This window comes from Monodon monoceros, unplaced genomic scaffold, assembly GCF_005190385.1.
Source record: "Monodon monoceros isolate NGI ecotype Baffin Bay Population unplaced genomic scaffold, NGI_Narwhal_1 Super_Scaffold_2, whole genome shotgun sequence".
NCBI classification, from domain to species: Eukaryota; Metazoa; Chordata; class Mammalia; order Artiodactyla; family Monodontidae; genus Monodon; species Monodon monoceros.
In genome coordinates, this window is record NW_021703776.1 from 59,498,988 (window position 1) to 59,525,109 (window position 26,122).

General features: G+C 46.1%; 1 protein-coding gene across 3 annotated transcripts in view; it reads right to left on the bottom strand.

Moving 5' to 3' along the window:
• Window positions 1–26,122, bottom strand: part of NOD1 (nucleotide binding oligomerization domain containing 1) — an 89,302-nt gene that overhangs the window by 19,651 nt on the left and 43,529 nt on the right. The window contains exons 1-8 of one of the 3 annotated variants that reach the window (XM_029233230.1): window positions 26,021–26,035; window positions 23,712–24,019; window positions 22,442–22,616; window positions 18,266–20,090; window positions 14,184–14,267; window positions 12,824–12,907; window positions 11,622–11,705; window positions 515–598 (exon numbers count right to left, since the gene is read on the bottom strand). In XM_029233230.1, coding sequence (XP_029089063.1) covers window positions 515–598; window positions 11,622–11,705; window positions 12,824–12,907; window positions 14,184–14,267; window positions 18,266–20,090; window positions 22,442–22,616; window positions 23,712–23,912 — 2,537 coding nt within the window. In that variant the 5' untranslated portion in view covers window positions 23,913–24,019; window positions 26,021–26,035. Of the gene's footprint in view, window positions 1–514; window positions 599–11,621; window positions 11,706–12,042; window positions 12,109–12,823; window positions 12,908–14,183; window positions 14,268–18,265; window positions 20,091–22,441; window positions 22,617–23,711; window positions 24,020–26,020; window positions 26,036–26,122 lie in introns of those variants that run through there. The other 2 variants (XM_029233229.1, XM_029233233.1) reach the window with 2 other exon arrangements.

The following is a 26,122-nucleotide window of genomic DNA, read 5'->3' on the forward strand; positions in this document are numbered from 1 at the left end:
TTGTCAGTGACAGGAAGGACACGGGCAACCAGGAGACCCCCAAGTCTCAGAGATTTGGCCAGAGGCCTAAAGGAGGGCCAGGGAGGACCAAGTCTGTTTACAGAGGTGAAGGATCCCCTCTTGTCCCAGCACCATCCTGAGAAATGAGGAGGGGGCAGGAATCTGCGGCCCAGTGTCTTTCAGTTTTGTCTTGACTGAAGAATTCCTCCCCAACCCCCAAGGGGCACAGGAAGACTACAGAGGGGCTGGCAATGTCTAGTCTTGATCTGACTGGTGTGTGCACATGTCACATCACAGAGCTGAAAACTTAAGCATAATATACTTAACTGTATGCCTCTTATATGTTGATAAAAACATTTTTAAAAAGAAAAAGAAAAACCACACACACAGATACCTTCCCTGTTAGGAATGCCAGCCACCCTCTTTCCCCTGGCTCCTCCTCTGGTAAAACAAGAGGAACACGGAGTGACCAGGTTGGCCCTGAAGACGGCAGTTCTCAGAAGGCAGCAGTTACCTCAAGTTAGTCAAGCTCGGGTGGTTCCTCAGAGCCTCTGCGAAGGCCCTTGCTCCTTCATCACCGATTTGATTGCCCCACATCCTGAGGGCAGAGGGAAGACAGTGAAAGTTACCTCATGCTCATCCCTTATTTTCTGCTCGTGGCCATGGTGTGTATACTCAACACACAGATGTTTCTGCTCCATCCCTGGAGCTGTGGCCTGGAGATGAACCCCTCCACCAGCCCCTTAGTGAGCTGCTCGGGAGGAAAAAAAGCAGTAGAAGGCTTATGAACAGAAATCAAATCAGACAGCTGCACAATTAGGAACCAAGTCTCACCCCTGAGCTTTTGGAGAGCTGTCAGTCAGAGCCTAAGCTCACAACTATCCCTGAAATGTCACCTGCAGGATATACAGGTTGGTGGCAGCTTGAAAGGAAGGCCTGCGGCGGTGCCAGACCCAATATCCATTTGACCCTGTGCAGGGGTGCCGGACATTCTTGAAGACATAGTCGGTCTTGCATGAAGCAAAGATCAGAAAGCACACTGAGAAAACTTATCGGCAATTTCCCTGGTATGTAAAGAGGAGGTGACCAAACCATGTTGTTCAGATTGTTGCAGTTTGGGTGGGGAGGTGCCATGACAAGCCGCATTCTCTCCCCCACAGTAGAAAGCCTTAGAGGATCTGGCTAAATCGAGGGTCTGCATGGTAAGACGTTGGGCTCCCATCCTGGCCCTGCCCCCCACCACCTGGGCGTGCTTGGGTAATGCGTAGTCTCTGAGGCCTTAGTCTCGTCTGTAAAGCAGGTATAAGAAGAGCATTTCCTCACAGAGTTGTTGTGAGGATTCAGTGAGTTAATATATGCAAAGCACTCCAAACAGTGCTGAGCCTATAATAAGAGTCAGCTATTCCTAAAAGGCTGAGGGTCACTGTCTACAGAAAGCAAGTCTGCCAGGCTCACCACAGAACTGGGGCTGCCTCAGCTACGTGCTCTCACCAGGCAAGCGGCCTGCTGACGTCCCTGCCGGTACGGCTTCTAAAACCCCAGAATGAGAGTTTTCAGCATTTTGCGTAAAAAGTGTGTGTACTAGATAAAACTGCATGGTATCAAACTTTGAATAAAGTGGAAAACTACTCATGACATGAGATTAAGTGAAAAAAGGTAGAATAAAATTCTGTACAGATAGTTTGACCTCTACCATATTAAAAAAAATAGTATAGAGAGAACATAAACTGCATGAGAGAGAGCAAGAAAGCTTACCTGACCTCAAGTGTTGACAACAATTATTTCTGAGATGATCTCCATTATACTGTTCATATTTTCCATAGTTTACAAATAAAATTATCTACGTCTCTTTTAGAGTCAGAGAAAAAATCATAACTCTATGAAAAGCTGTAGTCTCCTGAACCAAAACCATAATGAAATATCACCTCACACCCGTATGGATGGTTACTATCAAAACACCAGAAAATAACAAGTTGTTGGTAAGGATGTGGAGAGATTGGAACCCCTGTGCACTGTTAGTAGGAATGTAAAATGGTATAGCTGCTGCAGAAAACAATATGGTGGTTCCTCAAAAAATTAAAAATAGAATTACCATGTGATCCAGCAATTCCACTTCTGGGTATATACCCAAAAGGATTTAAAGCAGGGTCTCAAAGAGATACATGTACACCCATGTACATAGCAGCATTATTCACAAGAGCTAAAAGGTGGAAACAATCCAAGTGTCCACTGACAGATGAATGGATAAACAACTGTGGTATATATATAGAATGGTCTATTACACCGCCTTAAAAAGGAAGGAAAGTCTGACACATGCTACAACATGGATGAACCTTGAGGACATCATGCTAAGTGAAATACGCCAGTCACAAAAGAAGACAAATACTGTATGACTCCACTTATATGACTCCCTACAGTAGTCAAATTCACAGGAACAGAGGATACTATAGAAAGGTGGTTGCCAGGGCTGAGGGGAGGGGAGAATGAGTTTCTGTTTTGCAAGATAGAGTCCTGGAGATGGATAATGGTGATGGTTGCACAACTATACGGACTTAAGCCACTGAACTGTACACTTAAAAGGTTAAGATGGTAACTTTTGTTATGTGTATTTTCAATAAAAAATTGAATTAAAAAAGCCTCCAGAGGGCTTCCCTGGTGGCGCAGTGGTTAAGAGTCCGCCTGCAAATGCAGGGGACACGGGTTTGTGCCGCAGTCCAGGAAGATCCCACATGCCGCGGAGCGGCTGGGCCCGTGAGCCATGGCCACTGAGCCTGCGTGTCCGGAGCCTGTGCTCCGCAACGGGAGAGGCCACAACAGTGAGAGGCCCGCTTACCGCACACACAAAAAAAAGCCTCCAGAGACAAGGTGGCAGAGTAGCAGGATGTGAGCTCACCTCTTCTTATGAAAACACCAAAATTACAACTAAATGATGAACAACCATTGATGAAAAAAATGCTGGAACCTACCAAACAAGATGTCCTGCATCCAAAGACAAAGAAGAACCCACAACGAGACAGTCTGAGGGGAGCAATCGTGATAAAATCAAATCCCATACCCACCAAGTGGACAACCCCCAAACTGGAAAACTATCACAGAAGTTCTCCCACAGGAGTGGAAGTTCTCCCACAGGAGTGAAAGTTCTGAGCTTCACGTCAGGCTCCCCAGCCTGGGGGTCTGGCAATGGGAGGAGGAAGAGCCCCAGAGAATCTGCCTTTGAAGGCCAGCGGGATTTGATCACAGGAATTCCACAGGACTGGAGGAAACAGAAACTCCACTCTTGGAGGGCACACACAAGGTATTGTGCACACCAGGACCCAGGGAAAAAAGCAGTGACCTCTCCTAAGAGCCTAGGCCAGACCTATGTGCTGGTGTTGGAGGGTCTCCTGCAAAGGCAGGGGGCAGCTGTAGCTCACTGTGGGGACAAAGACACTGGTGGCGGTAGTTCTCGGGAGTACTCATTGGTGTGAGCCCTCCTGGAGGCTGCCATATTTTCACCAACACCTGGCCCCACCCAATAGAATGTTGGCTCCAGTGCTGGGTCACCTCAGGCCAACCAAGTGGGAACACAGCCCCACCCATCAGCAGACAGGCTGCTTAAAGTCTTCCTGACCACACAACTGCCGGCTGAACACACCCCCTGACACAGCCCTGTGCATCAGAGGGACAAGACCCAGCTCCACCCACCAGTGGGCAGGAACCAGTCCCTCCCACCAGGAAGGCTGCACAAGCCTCTTAGACCAGCCTCATCCACCAGGGGGCAGACAAAAGAAGCAACAAAAACTACAACCCTGCAGACTGTGGAAAGGAAACCACAATCACAGAAAGTTAGACAAAATGAGACAGCAGAGGAATATTTCCCAGATGAAGGAACAAGATAAAACCTCAGAAGAACAACTAAGTGAAGTGGAGATAGGCAATCTACCCAGGAAAGAATTTAGAGTAATGATAAGAAAGATGATCCAAGATCTCGGAAAAAGAATGGAGGCACAGATTGAGAAGAATCAAGAAATGTTTAACAAAGACCTTGAAGAACTAAAGAACAAACAAACAGACAATAAAATAACTGAAATAAAAAATACAGCAGAAGGAATCAATAGCAGGATAAGTGAGGCAGAAGAACAGATAAGTGAGCTGGAAGCCAGAATGGTGGAAATCACTGCTACAGAACAGAATAAAGAAAAAAGAATGAAAAGAAATGAAGACGGGCTTCCCTGGTGGCGCAGTGGTTGAGAATCTGCCTGCTAATGCAGGGGACACGGGTTCGAGCCCTGGTCTGGGAAGATCCCACATGCTGTGGAGCAACTAGGCCCATGAGCCACAACTACTGAGCCTGCGCATCTGGAGCCTGTGCTCCACAACAAGAGAGGCCGCGATAGTGAGAGGCCCGCGCACCGTGATGAAGAGTGGCCCCCGCTTGCCACAACTAGAGAAAGCCCTTGCACAGAAACGAAGACCCGACACAGCCAAAAATAAATAAATAAACAAATGTGGGGTTTTTTTAAAAAAAAAGGTTGGCCCAGTTTAAAAAAAAAAAAGAAAAGAAATGACAATCTTAAAAGACCTCCGGGATGACACTAAATGCACCAATGTTCACATTACAGGGGTCCCAGAAGGAGAAGAGAGAGAGAAAGGACCTGAGAAAATATGTGAAGAGATAATAGCTGAAAACTTCCCTAACGTGGGAAAAGAAACAGTCACCCAAGTCCAGGAGGTGCAGAGAGTCCCAGACAAGATAAACCCAAGGAGGAACACACCAAGACACATAGTTATCAAATTGACAAAAATTATAGAAAAAATATTAAAAGCAACAAGGGAAAAATAACAACATACAAGGGAACTCCCATAAGGATATCAGCTGATTTCTCACCAGAAACTGCAGGCCAGAAGGGAGTGGCATGATATATTTAAAGTGATGAAAGGGAAGAACCTACAACGAAGATTACTCTACCCAGCAAGGATCTCATTCAGGTTAGACAGAGAAATCAAAAGCTTTACAGACAAGTAAAAGCTAAGAGAATTCAGCACCACCAGACCAGCTTTGCAACAAATGTGAAAGGAACTCCTCTAGGTGGGAAAGAAGCCAGCAACCTTGTACATATATAGACTGCCATATCAAAACCCCATGGGAGGCAGAAATAGAGACACAGATGTAGAGAACAAACGTATGGACACCAAGTTGGGGAAAGCGGCGGGGGTGGTGGTGGTGGTGGTGTGATGAACTGGGCGATTGGGATTGACATGTATACACTGATGTGTATAAAATTGATGACTAATAAGAACCTGCTGTATACTAGGAATAAACCTACCTAGGGAAACAAAAGACCTGTATGCAGAAAACTATAAGACACTGATGAAAGAAATTAAACATGATACCAACAGATGGAGAGATATACCATGTTCTTGGATTGGAAGAATCAATATTGTAAAGATGACTATACTACCCAAAGCAATCTACAGATTCAATGCAATCCCTATTAAATTACCAATGGCATTTTTTTACGGAACTAGAACAAATCATCTTAAAATTTGTATGGAGACACAAAAGACCCCAAATAGCCAAAGCAGTCTTGAGGGAAAAAAACGGAGCTGGAGGAATCAGGCTCCCTGACTTCAGACTATACTACAAAGCTACAGTAATCAAGACAGTATGGTACTGGCACAAAAACAGAAACAGATCAATGGAACAAGATAGAAAGCCCAGAGATAAACCCACACACCTATAGTCAACTAATCTATGACAAAGGAGGCAAAGATATACAATGGAGAAGAGACAGTCTCTTCAATAAGTGGTGCTGGGAAAACTGGACAGCTACATGTAAAAGAATGAAATTAGAACACTCCTTAACACCACACACAAAAATAAGCTCAAAATGGATTCGAGACCTAAATGTAAGACCAGACACTATAAAACTCTTAGAGGAAAACATAGGAAGGACACTCTTTGACATAAATCACAGCAAGATCTGTTTTGATCCACCTCCTAGAGTAATGGAAATAAAAACAAAAATAAACAAATGGGATCTAATGAAAGTTCAAAGCTTTCGCACAGCAAAGGAAACCATAAACGATGAAAAGACAACGCTCAGAATGGGAGAAAATATTTGCAAACGAATCAACAGACAAAGGATTAATCTCCAAAATATATAAACAGCTCATGCAGCTCAATATTAAACAACGCAATCCAAAAATGGGCAGAAGACCTAAATTTTAGAGGTATAAGTAATAAATCGATAGTGGAAACAAAATGTAATCATTAAAAAAAAATCCCCATTAATGCAAGAAAAAGGAAAAAAGAAACAAAAGTTTGGACCAAACGGAAAAGAGCTGGCAAAGTAATAGATTTTAATCCAATCAGTAATCACATTAAATGTGAATAATCTAAACATACCAATTAAAAAGAGACTGTCAGTTTAGATAAAAAGGCAAAACCCAACTAGATGCTGCCTACAGACCAAGATGACGGTGAAGTTGTAAAGGGGGTGTGCATATTTGGAGTTTTGGGGGTTACTGATTTGGGTGGTAGTTGTACAAAGTATTTCCTTTGTAATTGCTTGTTAAACTCCATTTTATATACTTGATATGTATATTCCCAAAAAATAAATAAAGTTAACTGGCAATCAAACGTCTGCTGAGGTGGGGGGGGGGAGAATCTGCTGTATAAAAAACCAAATAAAATAAAATTCAAAAATTAAAAAACCTCATGGGAACAGCAAACCCAAAAACTACAATAGATACACACACACAAAAGAAAAAGCAACCCAAACACAACTCTAAAGATGGTCATCCAACCACAAGAGAAGAGAACAAAAGAGGAAGGGAAGAAAAAAGACCTACAAAAACAAACTCGGGCTTCCCTGGTGGTGCAGTGGACGTGGGTCCATGCCCCGGTCCAGGAAGATCCCACATGCCACGGAGCAGCTAGGCCTGTGAGCCGTGGCCGCTAGGCCTGCGCGTCCGGAGGCTGTTTTCCGCAACGGGAGAGGCCACGACAGTGAGAGGCCCGCGTACTGCAAAAAAAAACAAAACCAAAATGATTAAGAAAATGGCAATAGGAACATACATATGGATAATTACCTCGAATGTAAATGGATTAAATGCTCCAACCAAAAGACACAGACTGGCTGAATGGATACAAAAACAAGACCCGTATATATGCTGTCTACAACAGGCCCACTTCAGACCTAGGGACACAAACAGGCTGAAACTGAGGGGATGGAAGAAGGTATTCTATGCAAATGGAAATCAAAAGAAAGCTGGAGTAGCAATACTCATATCAGACAAAATAGACTTTAAAATAAAGACTATTACAAGAGACAAAGAAGGACACTATATAATAATCATGGGATCAATCCAAGAAGAAGATGTAACAACTGTAAATATATATGCATCCAACATAGGAGCACCTCAATATATAAGGCAAATACTAACAGCCATAAAGGGAGAAATCAACAGTAACACAGTAATGGTGGAGGACTTTAACACCCCACCACTTTCATCAATGGACAGATCATCCAGACAGAAAATCAGTAAAGAAACACAGGCCTTAAATGACACATTAGACTACATGGACTTAATTGATATTTATACAGCATTCCATCCAAAAGCAGCAGAATACACATTCTTCAAGTGCAAATGGAACATTCTCTAGGACTGACCACATGCTGGGCCACAAAGCGAGCCTTGGTAAATTTACGAAAAGTGAAATCATATCAAGCATCTTTTCCGACCACAATGCTATGAGATTAGAAATCAACTACAAGAAAAAAACTGTAAAAATCACAAACACATGGAGGCTAAACAATATGCTACTAAACAACCAGTGGATCACTGAAGAAATCAAAGAGGAAATCAAAAAATACCTAGAGACAAATGAAAATGAAAAGCACAACAATCCAAAACCTATGGAATGCAGCAAAAGCAGTTCTAAGAGGGAAGTTTATAGCTATACAATCTCACCTCAGGAAACAAGAAAAATCTCAAATAAACCACCTAACCTTACACCTAAAGCACTAGAGACAGAAGAACAAACAAAACCTAAAGTTAGTAGCAGAAAAGAAATCATAAAGATCAGCGCAGAAACAAATGAAATAGAAACAAAACAGTAGCAAAGATCAATGAAACTAAAAGCTGGTTCTTTGAAAAGATAAACAAAATTGATAAATCTTTAAGCCAGACTCATCAAGAGAAAAGGGCGAGGACTCAAATCAATAAAATTAGAAATGAAAAAGGAGAAGTTACAACAAACACCACAGAAATACAAAGGATCAAAAGAGACTACTATGAGCAACTGTATGCAAATAAAATGGACAACCTGGAAGAAACGGACAAATTCTTAGAGAAAGGTACAATCTCCCAAGACCAAACAAGGAAGAAATAGAAAATATGAGTAGACCAATCGCAAGCACTGAAATTGAAACTGTGATTTTTAAAACTCCCAACAAACAAAAGGACAGGACCTGGTGGCTTCACAGAATTCTACCATTTAGAGAAGAGCTAACACCACTCCTTCTCAAACTCTTCCAAAAAATTGCAGAGGGAGGAAAACTCCCAAACTCATTCTATGAGGCCACCATCACCCTGATGCCAAAACCAGACAAAATTACCACACAAAAAAGAAAATTACACTCCAATATCACTGATGAACATAGATGCAAAAATCGTCAACAAAATACTAGCAATACATTAAAAGGATCATACGCCATGATCAAGTGGGATTTATCCCAGGGATGCAAGGCTTTTTCAATATCTGCAAGTCAGTCAGTGTGAGGCACCATGTCAACAGACTGAAGAATAAAAACCATAGGATCATCTCAACAGGTTCAGGAACAGCTTTTGACAAAACTCAACACCAGTTCATGATGAAAACTCTCCAGAAAGTGGGCATAGAGGGAACATACCTCAACATAATAAAGGCCATATGTGACAAACCTACATGTAACATCATGGTCAACAGTGAAAAGCTGAAAGCATTTCCTCTAAGATCAGGAACAAGACAAGGATGTCCACTCTCACCACTTTTATTCAACATAGTTTTGGAAGTCCTAGCTATGGCAATCAGAGAAGAAAAAAATAAATAAAAGGAATCCAGATTGGAAAAGAAGAAGTTAAACTGTCACTGTTTGCAGATGACCTGATACTATACATAGAAAATCCTAAGGATACTTACTACCAGAAAACTACTAGAGCTCATCAATGAATTTGGTAAAGTTGCAGGTTACAAAGTTAATACACAAGAATCTGTTGCATTTCTGTACACTTACAATGAAAGATCAGAAAGAGAAATTCAAGAAACAATCCCGTTTCCCATCACATCAAAAAGAATAAAATACCAAGGAATAAACCTACCTAAGAAGACAAAAGACCTGTACTCTGAAAACTATAAGACGCTGATGAAAGAAATCGAAGATGACACAAACAGATGGAAAGATATACCACGTTCTTGGATTGGAAGGATCAATATTGTCAAAATGACTTGGGTAGCCAAGGCACTCTACAGATTCAGTGCAATCCTTATCAAATTACCAATGGCATTTTTCACAGAACTAGAACAAAAAATCTTAAAATTTGTATGGACACACAAAAGACCCTGAATAGCCAAAGCAATCTTAAGAAAAACGGAGCTGGGGGAATTATGCTCCCTGACTTCGGACTATACTATGAAGCTACAGCCATCAAACCAGTATGGTACTGGTACAAAAACAGAAATACAGATCAATAGACCAGGATAGAAAGCCCAGAAATAAACCCATGCACCTATGGTCAATTAATCTACGACAAAGGAGGCATGACTATACAATGGGGGAAGGACAGTCTCCTCAATAAATGGTGCTGGGAAAACTGGACAGCTACATGTAAAAGAATGAACTTAGAACATTCTTTAATCACCATCACAAAAATAAACTCAAAATGGATTAAAGACCTAAATGTAAGACCTGGTGCTATAAAACTCTTAGAGGAAAACATAGGAAGAACACTCTTTGACATAAATCACATTAATATTTTTTTCTACCCATCTCCTAGAGTAATGGAAATAAAAATAAACAAATGGGACCTAATTAAACTCAAAAGCTTTTGCACAGCAAAGGAAACTATAAACAAAAAGACAACCCACAGAATGGGAGAAAATACTTACAAACAATGCAACTGACAAGAGATTAATCTCCAAAATCTACAAACAGCTCATGCAGCTCAATATCAAAAAAACAGACAACTCAATCAAAAAATGGGCAGAAGACCTAAATAGACATTTCTCCAAAGAAGACAAACAATAGCCACAGCAATATCATATCATGGCCAAGAGGCACATGAAAAGATGCCCAACATCACTAATTATTAGAGAAATGCAAATCAAAACTGCAATGAGATATCACCTCACACCAGTCAGAATGGCCATCATCAAAATGACTACAAACAATAAATGATGATGAAGGTGTGGAGAAAATGGGACCCTCCTACACTGTTGGTGGGAATGTAAACTGGTACAGCCACTATGGAGAACAGTATGGAGGTTCCTTAAAAAATTAAAAATAGAGCTACCATATGATCCAGCAACCCCACTCCTGGGCATATATCCAGAGAAAACCATAATTCCAAAGGATACATGCACCCCAATGTTCACTGCAGCACTATTTACAATAGCCAAGACACGCAAGCAACCTAAATGTCCAAAGACGAAGAATGGATAAAAAAGATGTGGTACATATATACAATGGAATATTACTCAGGCATTAAAAAGGATGAAATAATGCCATTTGCAGCAACCTGGATGGACCTGGAGATTATCATACTGAGTGAAGTAAATCAGAGAAAGACAAATATATGATATCACATGTGGAATCTAAAAAAAAAAACGATACAAATGAACTTATTTACAAAATAGAAACAGACTCACAGACTTAGAAAACAAACTTACGGGTACCAAAGGAGAAAGGTGGGGGGCAGGGAAGGGATAAATTGGGAGTGTGGGATTGACAAATACACACTACTGTGTTTAAATAGATAACTAATAAGGACCTCCTGTATAGCACAAGGACGTCTGCTGATAAGGACCTCCTGTATAGCACAAGGACCTCTGCTAATAAGGACCTCCTGTATAGCACAAGGACGTCTGCTCAATATGCTATAATAACCTAAATGGGAAAAGGATTTGAAAAAGAATAGATACATGTATAGCTGAATCACTTTGCTCTACACCTGAAGGTAACACAACATTATTAATCAACTATACTCCAATATAAAATAAAAAAATTTTAAAAGCCTCCAGAGACTATATAATCTTAAAATGAAGCACACCTGCCTGAGGAAGTTTACCACATAGGGCTAAAACTCCATTTGCTAGCTCCCTCCATTTGCTGGTGGTGATAAATACTGCCTTTTGCATGAATTAAATAAAGTCCATGCGATTAAAGTGGCAGTCAAACCTGGAACTTCCCACATTTCCCACGCAGGAGCCAGTGGGGCCCAGCCACCAGGGCATCTGTGATGGAGGCTCTCTGTAGCCTCTGCCCCACAGCTTGCGCCAGCAGTCCTTTGGCTAGATGGATGTACGAAAAGACCAGCAGGCGCTCCTGTACACAGAGCACGCTGTATACGCACACCCGTGTGCATCCGTCTCTACTCACCCAACTTCAAAGATGGATTTGCTGTTCTTCACAGCCAGGGCAAGACACTTTCCTCCTTCGCTTGTTATTTTGTTTTTTCCCAGTCTGCAGAAAGAGTCGTGCACACGTCAGCTACAGCTATGAGGGGACTCCAGCATCAGCCACCCTCGTCCTTGGCACAGAGCCCCTCCAGCCCCTCCTAGGAGGGGTGGTCTTTCTCCTGGGACCTACAGCAGCCCTCCCTGGGCGTCCTCTCAGGGAGGGGCCCAAAGCCCTGAGGAAAGCCAGTCGTGATTCCTCTCCAGGTGGTCACAATCTCTGCAGAGACTCAGGGACCCAAGTTCCCCCGGAGGTTCTTTAAATGACCTCTGAACATCACTCATTTCCATCAGCAGACAAGAAGGTTCCCACTTCAACTGCAAATGGTCAAGGGGTAGGTTACCATCACCAGGGCAGCATCACCAGGCTCCTCCAAGGCTGGTGCTCTGACACCTTTGGCAGGACATTCCTGTGACACAGCCAGGGATCAGGCTCTCATCTGCAATGTTATGGCCTGAAGGTTTGCCTCCCCCTACCCCTACCAGAATCCATATGTTGAAATCCTAACCCCTAAGTGATGGTGCTAGGAGGTGGAACCTTTGGGAAGTGATAAAGTCACTCATCACAGCCCTCACAAATGGGATTAGTGACTTAGGAGTGAAGTCCAAGAAAGCTCCCTTTCCCCTTTTTCCACCACCACGTGAGGACACAGTGAGAAGGCACCATCTAAGAACAAGGCGCTGGGCCCTCACCAGGCACCTAACCTGCTGCCGCCTCAATCCTAAGGTTCCCCAGCCTCCAGAACGGTCAGAAATAAATCTCGTGTTTATAAGCAACCTCGTTTATGGTATTTTGTTACAGAAGCCAAAATGGACGAAGACAATGTGGGACTTCCTCAGGGGAAAACGATCTCCAGAAAGGGTGATAGTTGTGGCCTTTCTTCCCGTTAGGAGTTAATGAAATCAAAATGCCACACTCTCCCCCCACCCATGGTAGGGGGCCCTTCCAAACACCGAGCCTCACCCACAGCTCGCCTTCTACACACAGGTGTCCTGATTTGACCTGATTTGGCCCTGGGGCAAGCAGAAGGCAGCTCTAGGGTGGCATTTATTCTTTGCTTGAACAATGAAGGGTGACCAGGAGAAGCTACTGAAGACCCCGCTCGCTGTGCCCACCCCACTTACTTGAGGTGCGTGAGGCCTGTGCACTCATCCAGGATTCTGGCGATGTACCTGGCTCCGACATCGGTGATTTGGTTGTTGTATAAGCTTTGAGAGAAAGCACGGCCGTGAGAATTTAGGACCCCATTTTTTAAAGTGAGTGGGGGCTGTCTGCTGATTTACAAAGTCTAGGTCAAAAGGAGAAAGGAAGGGCACGTGGAGGCCTGAGTTTGGGGCTGTGGGGTCTCAGGCTGGGTTCAAGGCCAACTCTGCACGTTCCCCAGCTTTATGACCTGGGGCAAGGTACCGAGCTTCTCTGTGCCTCAGTTTCTCCATGTGTAATACAGGGGTAAGAATTACGGCTCCCTCGCAGGGTTGTTATGAGGATTGTATGAGATCATCCCAAGCCCTCGCATGTAAGTGCTCGATAAGTGGCAGTTGAGGGGTATTTTCAGATTAAGATCACGATTGGCATCTTAAGGGGTAAAAGTTTCTAAGCATTAGAACCAACTCAGTGTCTAACTTTTTGTCACTTTACCACTTGACACCAATTCAACAGTAAGGCAGAAAGGAGTTGAAAGTGGTAAGGAGACAGGTTTCCAGTGTTCCACAGTCATGCAGAACTCCAGAGCCAAAAGGCAAGCTGGGATTCAGGGCTTCAGTGCTCTCATGTGACAGCTGAGCAAACTGAGGCTCAAGGAAGCTGACGGGCTGGCTCCAGCTCAGAGAGTCAACGGCAGCCGTGGGGCTGGCGGGGCTGTGGCCCACAGTCTCTCCTGTCAAACCCCAAAACCCCAAAGGCTCTGAGAACCCAAACTTCTTCCTAACTATTTTGGCAACCGACGTGGAGCTGTTCATGGTCTTTATCCCAACTGGTTTGAATGTTTATACCTTTTGCTGCAGAAATGTTAAAAGTATCTGAAAATGGGGTACTGCCCTAGATCCCACTGGTCATGTCACTGCTAGGTAGCACGGGCACTAATTTCTCATTCGTGTCTTGCCCCAAGGGCTCTGGATGACAGATCATGGACCCGCCATAGTGAAATCTACCACATGAACAGTATTCTCACATCAATAAAACATATCCCCAGGAATTCTGTCATTACAGCAGTCACCACCTGTAAAACTATCTGACTCTATTAGGATCCCAATTATACAAGGGGGATGAGAAGGCTGAGGCTCAGTGAGGTTTCCTGGCTTGCTCAGAGTGGGCTGCTAGCCGAGCCAAAAGCAGGACCCAGGACTCCTGGCTCCCAGTTCAGTGCTCTTCCTGGTACCCTGGGGCCATCAGTCTCAACCACCCAGTGATCCATAGGAATGGCAACCTCCTGCTGCTCTGTATTCTTACTATGTAGCTGTGGCAGTGTTCTTGAGAAATACATACCCTAAAAATGTCAGAATTTTGTATTTGGTCAGCTCTTCACATAGCACCTTCACCCCACTGTCGGTGATCTGGTTCACACTGAGTCTGAAAACAGCAAAGAAAGTTAAAAATCAGAGCGGCTGCTCACTGTGAAAGACCATGAATTCCACAAGGATGCACAAGTCTGTAGGCCCTGGAGTCTTCCCAGCTATAGATGTCCCCCCGAGAGAACTGGCCATAGCAGACAGCCACACGGCCCCTACAGACCCTGGTCTTCACGGGGCTGAGAGACCCTTGAGAACCAGTCCATTGGCAAGGCTACAGCACAGCCCTGATTCAACACAAGGGCAACAAGGGACACCTGAAGGACATGTGTGGACAGCCACCTCTGATATCCTGCATTTGCCAGTGGCCTATATGTCAATGTGGCTCTCACTGCACAGCGGGGGGCCATGGGATTTGGAAATGTGTAGAGCTGCATTTAGTGGTCATAAGGCTGGGGGAGTGGACGCTCCACCATCTTGCAAGTGCAGCCAGAAATGTGAGGGGTCCTGCAAAAGGCAGGACAGTCCCCACAAGAACTGTCCCACCCAAAATGCCAAGAGCCTTTCCACCTGGAAATGCATGTGTGAAACCTGACTTGCCACCTGAAAAGGTCAATCGAGGGACACAGCTCCTGAGGTGTGGTTCTGTGCGGCAAGTTCAACGGCAAGGGAGAAACAGCTGGATGAGGCAGGTCAGGGAGAGTGTGAGAGGTCCACACTCTCCCAACTCCTCTTTAATGCAAATGCTGCTTCAGCAGACCAGGCTTCAAGAGGGAGAGGGAAAAGAGGGCCTCAGGATGATGGATATCTCCTGGACAAGGCCCAGCGTGTACGGAGATTGCTCTTTGAAAGCCCTATACTAGCAGGATATTTTGATTTGGCTAAAATGCAAAACAATTTTTTTTTTTTTTTTACTACCAAGTGCTCTCTATAAACAGACTACCCTGATCTTCTCAATTCTCCACCCCTTTATTTAGGTGAGTCTGAGGGACAGAGTAAGGCTCAGAGATGGAGGAGCGTGAGGGATGAGCGAGGGTCAGGGGTGGGTGAAGGAACAGACCAGAGCTCAGCAATCTTTTTCTGTAAAGGGTCAGATAACAAATTTTTAAGCTCTGCAGGCCATCTGGTCTCTATTGCAACCACTCAGCTCTGCAGAGTGAAGCAGCCAATATATAAATAAATGAGTGTGACTGTATTCTAATAAAACTTTATCTATAAACACAAGCCGTGGGCCAAACTGGGCCACTTATTACACACTGTCCTCTGTGATAAGTAAAAGGCTGAAGAGGTAAAAGCTTGATTTTTAGGCCAATCAAAATGATCACGTCAGACACTCTGAACCCCTCCACTCACGGTACCCACCTTGGTGCTGGGGCACAGTGTGTACATACACTGCATGACTATCCCAGGGTGGCAGAGCCAACTAGTCACTCCCAATATCTGTGCTTACTTAGAAAGAGAATCCCTCGTTTTTCAGCTGGGCACATGTGCTTAGGTTCTGCCCAGTGAGATCTAAGCAGAAGTCTCATTAGCAATAGCGGAGAAGTCTTCTTAAAAGAATGGGGTGTGTCCTAAACTTTAACTCAAAGATACATGTGCCCTTATGTTCACAGCAAGACTAGTCACAATAGTCAAGACATGGAAACAACATAAAAGTCCATCAACACATGAACAGATAAAGATGTGGTACACATATACAATGGAATACTACTCAGCCATAAAAAATGAAATAATGCCATTTGCAGCAACATGGATGGACCTAGAGATTATCGTACTAAGTGAAGGAAGTCAGACAGAGAAAGACAAATACCATATGATATCACTTCCATGCAGAATCTAAAAAAAACATACAAATGAACTTATTTACAAAAGAGAAACAGATTCACAGACTTCACAAACGAACTTACAGTTACCAAAGGGGAAAGGTGCGGGGGAGGGATGAATTGGGAGTTTGGGATTGACATATATACACTACCATATTTAAAACAGATAACCAACAAGGACCTACTGTATAGCACAAGGAACTCTGCTCAATATGCTGTAATAACCTAAATGGAAAAAGAATTTGAAAAACACAGAAGTGTATCACAAAGTGTAGCACTGAATCACTTTGCTGTACACCTGAAACTAACAACATTGTTAACTATACTCCAATATAAAAAAAAAAATGTGGTACATATATACAATGGAATACTACTCAGCCATGGAAAAGAATGAAATAATGCCATTTGCACCAATGTGGATGGACCTAGAGATTATCATACTAAGTGAGGTAAGAAAGAGAAACTCAAATACCATATGACATCACTTATATGTGGAATCTAAAATATGACAGAAATGAACTTCTCTACGAAACAGAAACAGACTCACAGACATAGAGAACAGACTTGTGGCTGCCAAGGGTGGGGAAGGTAGGGATGGACTGGGAGTTTGGGATTAGCAGATGCAAACTATTATATACAGAATGGATATACAACAAGGTCCTACTGTACAGCACAGGGAACTATATTCAATATCCTGTGATAAACCATAATGGAAAAGAATATGTAAAAGAATATATATGTATGTACAACTGAATCACTTTGCTGCACAGCAGAAATTAACACAACACTGTAAATCAACTGTACCGCAATAAAATTAATTTAAAAAAAAAAGAATGGGGTGTGTCCTTTGCCCTTCCTTCTTCCTGGTGACTAGAATATCAACTGAATGGCTGGAGCGTGAGCAGGCATTTTGGGCCAAGATATAGTAGTCAAGTACTGAGGACAGCAGAGCAGTAAGCAGGAGAGAGCCTGGGCCCTTGATGGTCATTGAGACCTCACAGCAGCCCGGAACTGCCCTCCTTTAGATTTTTGCATGAGAGACAAATAAGTCTGTAAATTATCTAAGCCACCAGTATTGTGAGTTTTCTCTAACAGCCAAAACTAATCCTCACTGATGCCCTCAGGGAGCTCAAAATGCTTCCTTAGGGTTGCCCATTTCTTCCTGCCTTCTCTTCTGCTGGTTTGGAGGCAAACCTGGGGACCACCATACTGGTGCAGAGTTTCCATCTTATGAAATGGTCACAGGGAGGCACTGAGTGTGAGGTTGCCTGAGGCTACAAACAGAGTCGCCGGCTGAGAGCTCAGAGAATAGATTCCAGGCTTTCCAATGCCCAGGCCGGGGCAGGTTTGGGCTCCCTACATCCCACCCATCCCCCCACAATGTATGCTCTGGCGCTTGTGTAACAGGTACCTGGAATCGGTTCCAAATCCCATCTGCTCTTCAGAAATGCATGAGCCAAGTAGTGGAGAACTGAAACCCCCCTAGAGATTTACAAGGTGTATTCAATACAGAAAATGCTAATAGAAGAAAGGAGACTGGTTTTTCTTTCCTCTAAACCATCAGACAGGAAACGAATCAAGAGTCAGCATTCTTTACTGAGATCCCCTGGCAGCTCAGGGCTGCCCGCTTTCTTCGTGGAAGTTAACTAATGCTAATAAGCACAAAGTCTGCTTCTTCTGCCATCATAAAGCTTTCACGTGCCAGAAACATTTCACGGGCTATCTCTGAGCCTCACATGAATCTCAAAAGGTTCTTTACGATTCTGGCTCCACCATGGCCCACCTGTGTGACCTTGAGCCACTTAACTTCTCTGTGCCTCTGCTTCCTCGTTTGCCAAAATGGAGATGATAACAGTACCTACCTGATAGTGTTGTTAAAAGGATTAAACCAGGTAATATTTTTAACGCACTTCACCCATTCTCAATAAATGCTGATTGTTAATTACTGTAATTGTTAGGATATGAGAATCTCTTTTCCAGATGAGGACGCTGAAGCTCAAAGAGGTTAAGCAACTTTTGCTCAAGGACACCCAGCTGGGGCCCATCCAGGTCCACCCGACTTCGAAGCTTTGCTCGTTACCCTCTGCCACCCTGAGACAGAGAAGCTCTGGATGTTCCCAGACCCCCGGCCATGAGTTCCAGGATAATCCAGGAGATCCCGCTCCACAGTGCCAGTCCTGGTGTCCCCTGAGCCCTGGTGGCCCCGCCGGCTGCTCCCGGAACCTGGAGGTCTCACCTGATGACGGTGAGGCGGCTGAAGCAGGGCTGCAGTTCCCGCACACCATAGTCATTGAGATTGTTGTTGTCCAGGTCGAGCGCAAGGCGCTTGCGGAAGTGGTGCAGGACGAAGGAGAGGGCGCTGCAGTCAGCCGAGCAGACGTTGCAGAAGGTCAGCTTGATGTAGTTGGCGCAGATGCCCCTGGCCGCCAGCTGTCCCACCTTCTCGCTCTGCGTCTCATAGATGCAGCGCAACATCCAGATGAAGGTGGGCATGGCCTGCACCTGGCTGAATCCCCCAGACCGAACTCGGGGCAGGTGCTTCAGGTGGGAGCGCAGGCTGGCGAACAGGTAAGCCCACAGGGCCCTGCGCTTTCTCCGCAGGGTGGCGGCAGGCACCAGGTGTCGCAGGAGTTTCTGTTTGTCTTTGGATAGCAGCCCGCACAGGAAGAGGTTGGTGAAATGAAAGTGATCCTTGTTCTTAAAGGGGTCTTCCCCGGCCAGGCCACGGCCCCTCAGGCACTGGATGGGTAGGAAGCGGGGACAGCAGGACGCAGCTGCTGCCTCCCCGTGAGGAGCCCACTCCTGGAAGAAGCAGAGCAGCTCCCGAGTGCCCACCTTGTCGTCCACCACCAGAAAAAAGGCAGCAAAGAAGGCCTGGAGGGTGAGGTGGAAGAACTCATAGGACTGCTGGTCCCCTCCGAGGCCCAGCTCCGGCACGGCCCGCAGGAAACCCAGCTGCAGGTCCCCCTCCTGCACCTCGGACGCCTGCACCTCCTCCTGGCTGAAGACGAAGAAGCTCTTCTCCATGCCCCGGTGAGCCACCTGGCCCAGCGAGTGCAGGGTGCCCCGGCCGGCGCGGAAGGTCTCCGTCTGGCTCCGCGTGTTCTGCTGCACCAGGCTGGTGGGCTGCGTCCTGTTCAGGTGGACCTCGGTGACCAGCAGGAAGACGTCGGTCAGCGTCACCGTGCGGTCGGGCAGCTGCAGGAAGCCGTCGAAGGTGTCGTAGAAGTGCTGGAAGCACCGGAAGATGATCCAGCAGAAGAGGGGCACAGCGCACAGGCTGAAGAGGTTGGCGTTGGCTTCCAGCTGATCCAGCAGGCGCTGGCGCACGGCACGCTCGGGGAACATCCTCCCAGCGTAGGCGCGCAGGTGGCTGGGGGAGAAGCCGCGCAGGAGCACCTTCTTCCAGAGGAGATGCCGCGGGATCTCGACGCCCGTGCGGGCCGTGAGCAGCTTGTGCGCCCCCTTGAGCAGCTTCCCGCTGAGCAGGTTGGCCAGCAGGACCAGGGGGTGGGCGGGCTCCCAGGGGGAGGAGGTGTCGGGCTCGCCGCTCAGGTCGAAGTCCGAGTGAAGCTCGTCCAGGCCGTCGAAGGTGAAGAGGGCCGTGTGCGGGAAGCGCAGCAGGAAGGCGAACACCTCCTCGGGGTCCTGCTCCGGGTAGCAGTAGTGCTTGAAGAGCAGGTCCTGCAGGCACAGCGAGGCGCTCTCCTTGAAGCAGCTGAAGGTGCGGCAGCGGAAGTGGAAGAAGAACCTGAGCTCAGCGTCCAGCTGGCCCGCGGCCCAGAGGCTCTGCAGCCGCTGCAGCAGCATGGACTTGCCCACGCCCGCGTCGCCGAAGATGAAGATGGTCTCGCCCTGCTCGTTGAGGACGCCCGTGGAGGGGTCCAGGAGGCAGGCCAGGCTGCCCAGGCTGCCCAGGCTCTCGTTGCCGAAGTCGACCAGCTCCACGACAGTGTCCGTGTACATCTCCTCCAGCAGCAGCTCCTCCTTCTGGGCGTAGCACAGGACGAACTTGGAGTCGCGGCCCAGTTGCTGTCGCAGCTTCTGGCTGTATCCGCTCACTGCAGGGAGAGTGGCGCCAGGTGAGAGGTGGAAGTAGGTGGGGAGAGAGAGACACAGGAGGAAAGTGCATCAAATAGGGAGGTCTCAGGCGGAGGAGCAAGCACACAGGAAAACGAACCCGCAGCCTGGACGGTCAGGCTAAGTGCGAGCACTCCTCAAGTACAAAGAGCCGGCACTCCAGAATCTGCGGGCCCTTGGGCCTCCACCCCTCTGTCTGACCTCAGATTCGGCCAGCCAGCGGGGACAGAATTCAACTGGGATCAGTGTCAGAGACAGGCTCCCTACTCCTCTGCGCAAGTTGTCCCTGAACTCCAGCTAAAAACCGAAGCCCCCTCAAATGTGACGGCCAGGCCACGTGGCCCTGCTGCCCCAGCCCAACCCCAGGGTCCTGCTCAAACAGCGCAAGCCAGTTCCCACTGAAACTTGTATCGTTGAGGAAGAAATTGCCCTAACCTTTCTTGTGCTTATGACACTGTTCTTAAAACAACAAATAGTCTCATAAAACCTAATGCCGAAACTTCTTGCGATAAGATACAACAGTTGACGTTGATATGGACTAAAAAGGGGCTGTGCTTCACCATAACTGAGTGAGCAAACTAAAGTGAAAACCGGCCTTCTTACACTACACAGGGCACAGAGGCCCTGGTTCCAAAGCTGAGGCCTGGGGATCACTGATGCTCAGCACGTGCCGCAGGGGGAGCCCTGGGCTTGCCCACGGGGAAGTACATGGGTTAATATGCTGACATGGGGTAACATGCTGACGTACGTGCCACGCTCTCAGCAGAAACGAGCTATAAAACGAGCTTACTCCAGACAAAAAAAAGGGTGTTCCAAAATTCCTTTAAATAGTTTTTGGGTCTTAATGATAATTCAATTAACAAAAATTGGACACACTTGCACATTTCCAGATTCATCTACAATCCTTTCCCATCAACTTAGTCCCACTTGGTTGTCAGCTTAAAATTTGTGAAGTGAGTTCTATTTTTTAGTTTTGGTAATGCAAAATTTACAGACTATAAATTCACCTATTTTACAGCAGGTATTGTTGTCAATGACTTTTAGTAAATTTACAGAGTTAACGCAAACATCACTAAAATCGAGGGGTACACTCTCTGTCATAAGTGCATTTGCAGACAATCTCTGCCCCACCCCTGGCCCTAGGAAACTGCTGACCTGCTCTCCGTTTCTATAAATTTGCCTTTTCTGGACATTGATATCAATGGATTCATACAATATGTCGTCTTTCACATCTGGCTTCTTGTAGAGTGAATTATACTTTCAAAGCTGTTACAGGAGCTGGGTAAAGGAGCCAGTGGAGAAGTCTTCTGCAAGAACTCTTCATCACAGGAATATTTTCCTTTTATCTTGGGGAAGGTAACAAAGTGAGGTGGGCAGGGGCAGTAACAGTAAGAAGCTAGCAGTGGCCGGCTGGTAACTGCAGAAGCAAGAGCTTGTCCCTGACACTCTGTCTCTTGGTCTGGCTTCCCCTAAACACACACCTGACACTCTGGGACACTGTCCTTTGTTTCTGTTTTCAAGGTCAAACTGGATTCTTTAAAACTCAGAGTTTGGAAGCTCAGTGCTGGTATGTTACCAACAACTGTCAGGAAGTGAAGAGACCACAGGCACGGAAGGATGATTCCCTGGTCCCCAGACCAGACTGTGTCCCAGTGTTGTGCTCTCTCAGCACCTTGAACTGCTGTTGTCCTTATCACCATTTGCAACTACACATTTGTGTCATCATTTACTGCCAGTCTCCTGCATTAATCTCTGAGGTCCCTGAGGGCAGGAACCATAGCTGGGTCTGCTCCCTATTGTACCTCTGGCATCCAGCACGCCCCGCCCTGGTACATGCTGAGTACATCATAAATACCTGTTGAACTAATCATTTAACTAAAAGGGGCCCATGGTGCTTTGGAAATAAGGACTGGCAGTCAGGGGTGATAGAAGAATTCTTTGCCTGGAATCAAATTTGGAAAGATCTTCAAGAAGGAAAGAAATGCAAACTTGAATTTGTACAACCACTAAAATGTCTAGATAGGTCAGAAAAGGAAGTCAGAAAGAGGTCAGAACAGAGGTCATTCCTACACTTCCATGGCTCCCTACATAAATCAGACCAGCTATCTGTGGTCAGTTCAATCACAGTTCCCTTGGCTGCACTAGGGTGACAGGGACCAGCTCTCCTTTCTAAAAGGAACACAGCAGCCGAGCCTGCTGCCTGAGGTGGAAGGCAGGGCTGGTCAAGGTGGACCCCGCCTTTATCCCCTGCTGGACCCACACAGACAGCATTTCCAAGCCCCGGGGGCCTTGCTTGCTTGGTGGCTGCGGTCTCCCCGGGGCTGACTCATACCTGGATCGGTGTTGACAACAGCTTTGCTCTGAATGAGCTGGGAAGGGGAGAAGCTGATCTCCGACAGCCAAGGCCTGAGGTCCACGTAAGCGTCTGTGAGTCGCTGTAGCACATAGAGGAAGAACTCGGACACCTCCTCGCCCTTGCTCTGCACCAGGTCCAGAATTCTGCGGACCTAGTGCGGCACAAGCAGTAAGGTGTGAGCCGGCACTAGGGGTGTCTGCGCCCTGGAGAGGTTCCCATGTGGGGCTCTGAGCTCTTACTACAGCCTCGAGCTTGACCGTCCACCCAGCTGGTATGAGATGCTACACGCCAAATGCCCAGGATCTGTAAAATGGACCAACCGCCTGAGCAAGAAACAAACCGCACAGCTCTAGGAAACCAGAGGCTTCCAGGAGCCTAAAAATAGAAAGGTCAGACTCACAGCTAGAGCCGAGCGCCCCCCTGGAATTTCCCTTTCCCTCCTTTTCTCCTTTTCCCTCTTAACACTTTTGCTCTCTGGGAATGAGTGCTGAGGGGGAGAAAGTCACCCGTTAGGCATAATGAGATGGGTGCTGGGCCACACAGCCAGGGGACAGCAGACCCCCGTGTAAGGTGTACCTTACAAAAGCTTTTTGTCTTATTAAAACTTCAGGGAAAAAAAGCCACAACAGCGTCCTACTGTGCTTTTCCCAGAAACCCTTCTGGTCTCTTCTGAGCCCAACAGGGTCGTGTTACAAATGAGTCCTGTCACTCCCTCCCCAAGAAGGAGGTTTTCCTCTTGCCATTCTGTTTTTCAGAAGATGACACAAAGCTAAAGTGAAACTAAGGGCTGTGAAGACTTCCCACAGTGGAGTGTGGAAGATTCTTTACCACGGACCCAGGCTGGGATGCAGCCATTCCTCAACCAGAGGAATTCTCAGAGCCGTTCCCAGCAGTGAGCAGCTCTCTCCAGAGTTGAAGGGCACGGACTGGGCAGCACTGCTAGTGTTTCCTGCTCGTTTTCCTTTTAAAGAATTCACTCATTTAAAGTGAACTGGAAAACAAGTTGTTTGAGAACCAATACGCACAGCAAGGAGAATGGAGAGGTCAGAAGAGTTTGCTGTGTTTCAGGAACACAGAAGTGACATACGTAACTGTGGAATGAGCTGGTAACTCAAGCCTTTCTGTGCGGTAGATAAGCCCCGACAGGAAATTCCACCCAATGTACTGCACTCCCAAAGCTCTTCACCCAGGTCAATGGGGAGAAGCCCCGTCTGGCCACCAAGGCTGGCATCCCTGTCACCGGCACCTTGTCGGGCTGCGTGGGGCAGGCACACACGATCTCCACGTCTTCGGCGGAGAAGTACTCATTCTGCAACAAGTTGTCCAGCAGACACTGAGTGTTGCGGACGTGAGTGACCAGATGCTCCCGGTTGACCTTCAACAATTTGATGTAGGAGTGCGACTCTGACCGGATTATTTCCATCTCACTGCGGCCCTGCTTTTCCATGGTTACAGGAGCAAGTGGCTGCTTTTCCCAAATTCATTTTTGGCCGCATGTGCCTTCCTGGCAGAAGGGCAATCAGGATCCACGGCCACAGCCTCTCAGTGCAAACCCTGAAGAGACAGAGGAAGTCACCAACAAAACCAAAGCCATGGGAAAGATCCCTCCCCCTTTCTCCGGTCCTGGAATTTCTCTAGAACAGGAAGGAGTCATGCTTACGATATTTGATCTGAGACGCAATAAAGTAAAAATCATAATTTAATTGCTCCTGCTTGTGGGTTACACCACTAGGGTAGATGACCAGAGGTAGACAATACTATTGTTTAACAAAACTTCTTAATTATTATTATTTTTTTAGTGTGCCTCAGTCCTAGATTGGGATAGGGGTGCAAAGGTATATTTTCCAATTAGGTAACTGGAATTGGAAGTTTCCACATGCCCTATGAGGGGATAGCACCCAGAATTGGGAGCAGAGGAGCTATGAGGTTGGTGGGAGAGAGGGTCTGAGCACAAAACGGCCTGAGGAGAGAGCAAGCCGGCATGAAGTCTCCTGTGACAGTCAGAGCCCAGGAACCTGGGAACAGTGATGTGTCAGTCATTACTGCCTGTGCTGGGCTGTGCTGTAGCTCTCCCCACACCCCTGCCCCAGCTCTCCTTATATCTCCAGCCAAGTTGGCTACATACAAGCACCTTAGGGAAGGAAGGAGCAGCAATGGCCATTATGGAGTGAAGCAGGACAGAAGGAAGGTGAGAGGGAGAGGTGACAATTCCAAGGAATGGATGACCAGGAGACAACGTCTCCCTGGAAATCCCTGAAAACCTCATGCATGTGCTGAACTTCCTGCCTCGGTAGGGACAGGGGCCCAAGCTCTTTTACTTGGGTATTAAAAAAATACCTTGATCGACTCTCCCAGACTACCAGGAATTTGGCCCTCTGTTCTGGCAGCGACCCTTCCCTCTAATAAATTCTATCTACATTCAAAAAAAAAAAAAAAAAAATACCTTGAGTTTATCTGCACTACCCCAGAACTGCACTGATTTCTTTCTTTTAGAGTAAGATCTCTCAGCCACTTAATTCTCCAGTCATCCTGTGGATATAAATGGATCACACGCTTGGAAGTAGAAAGGCCTCGAACTGGCCACTTAGTCCTTTGTCTAAAATGCACACACTCTGGAGAGAGAGTTTTAAATGTTTTTTATAGAACTCAAAAAAAAATTCATAGACCTCTAAACATGTATGTTTCATGAGCCCACATGTTAACATTCAGGCCTAGTGGTTCTCACATTTTTTCCACAAAGTCACATACTAGTCTCTGATCTTTGACACACCTGCATTTTTTCTTCTTTTACCTATCAAGTTGCCAAATGCAAGCCTTATACAGATTCTCAGTGGGACCCCACACAGTAACCTTCCTTTCATAACCTGACTGATTGAGCAAAAGACAGTACATTCTAACATTCTAAACAACAGAAAGGGACTTCCCTGGTGGCACGGTGGTTAAGAATCCGCCTGCCAATGCAGGGGACATGGGTTTGAGTCCTGGTCCGGGAAGATCCCACATGCCGCGGAGCAACTAAGCCCATGCACCACAACTACTGAGCCCGTGCTCTAGAGCCTGCAAGCCACAACTACTGAGCCCATGCACCACAACTACTAAAGCCTACGTGCTCCGGGGCCCACATGCCACAACTACTGAGCCCGTGTGCCACAACTACTGAAGCCCGAACGCCTAGAGTCCGTGCTCCACAACAGGAGAAACCACCGTAACGAGAAGTCCGCGCACCACAACGAATAGTAGCCCCCGCTCGCCACAACTAGAGAAAAGCCTGCGTGCAGCAACGAAGACCCAACGCAGCCAAAAATAAATAAATTAAAAAAAATAAACAACACAAAGGCAAGAGATTCTTACCAAATGGAATTTAAAGGGATGAAAATGAGTGATTAGCTACTATTGCACTAAAAGTATGCTGATTGATTTGACTCTAATTCAGCTTTTTCTATTGTCGTCAATTCTATGACCCACTTAAGGATCCATAACTTTAGAAAATTAGTTCCCTTAAGGGATACCAGTTGATAATGTTAAATGTATATTTAAATTACTGGTTAATAATACCTTTTTAAGTTTTTGTCATGTGTTCTTTGAAGAAAGTGAGAATATTTTAAAACATTCTCTCCTTAAATCTTCAATTTCCAATTTCTTTCTGGAATCTGAAAA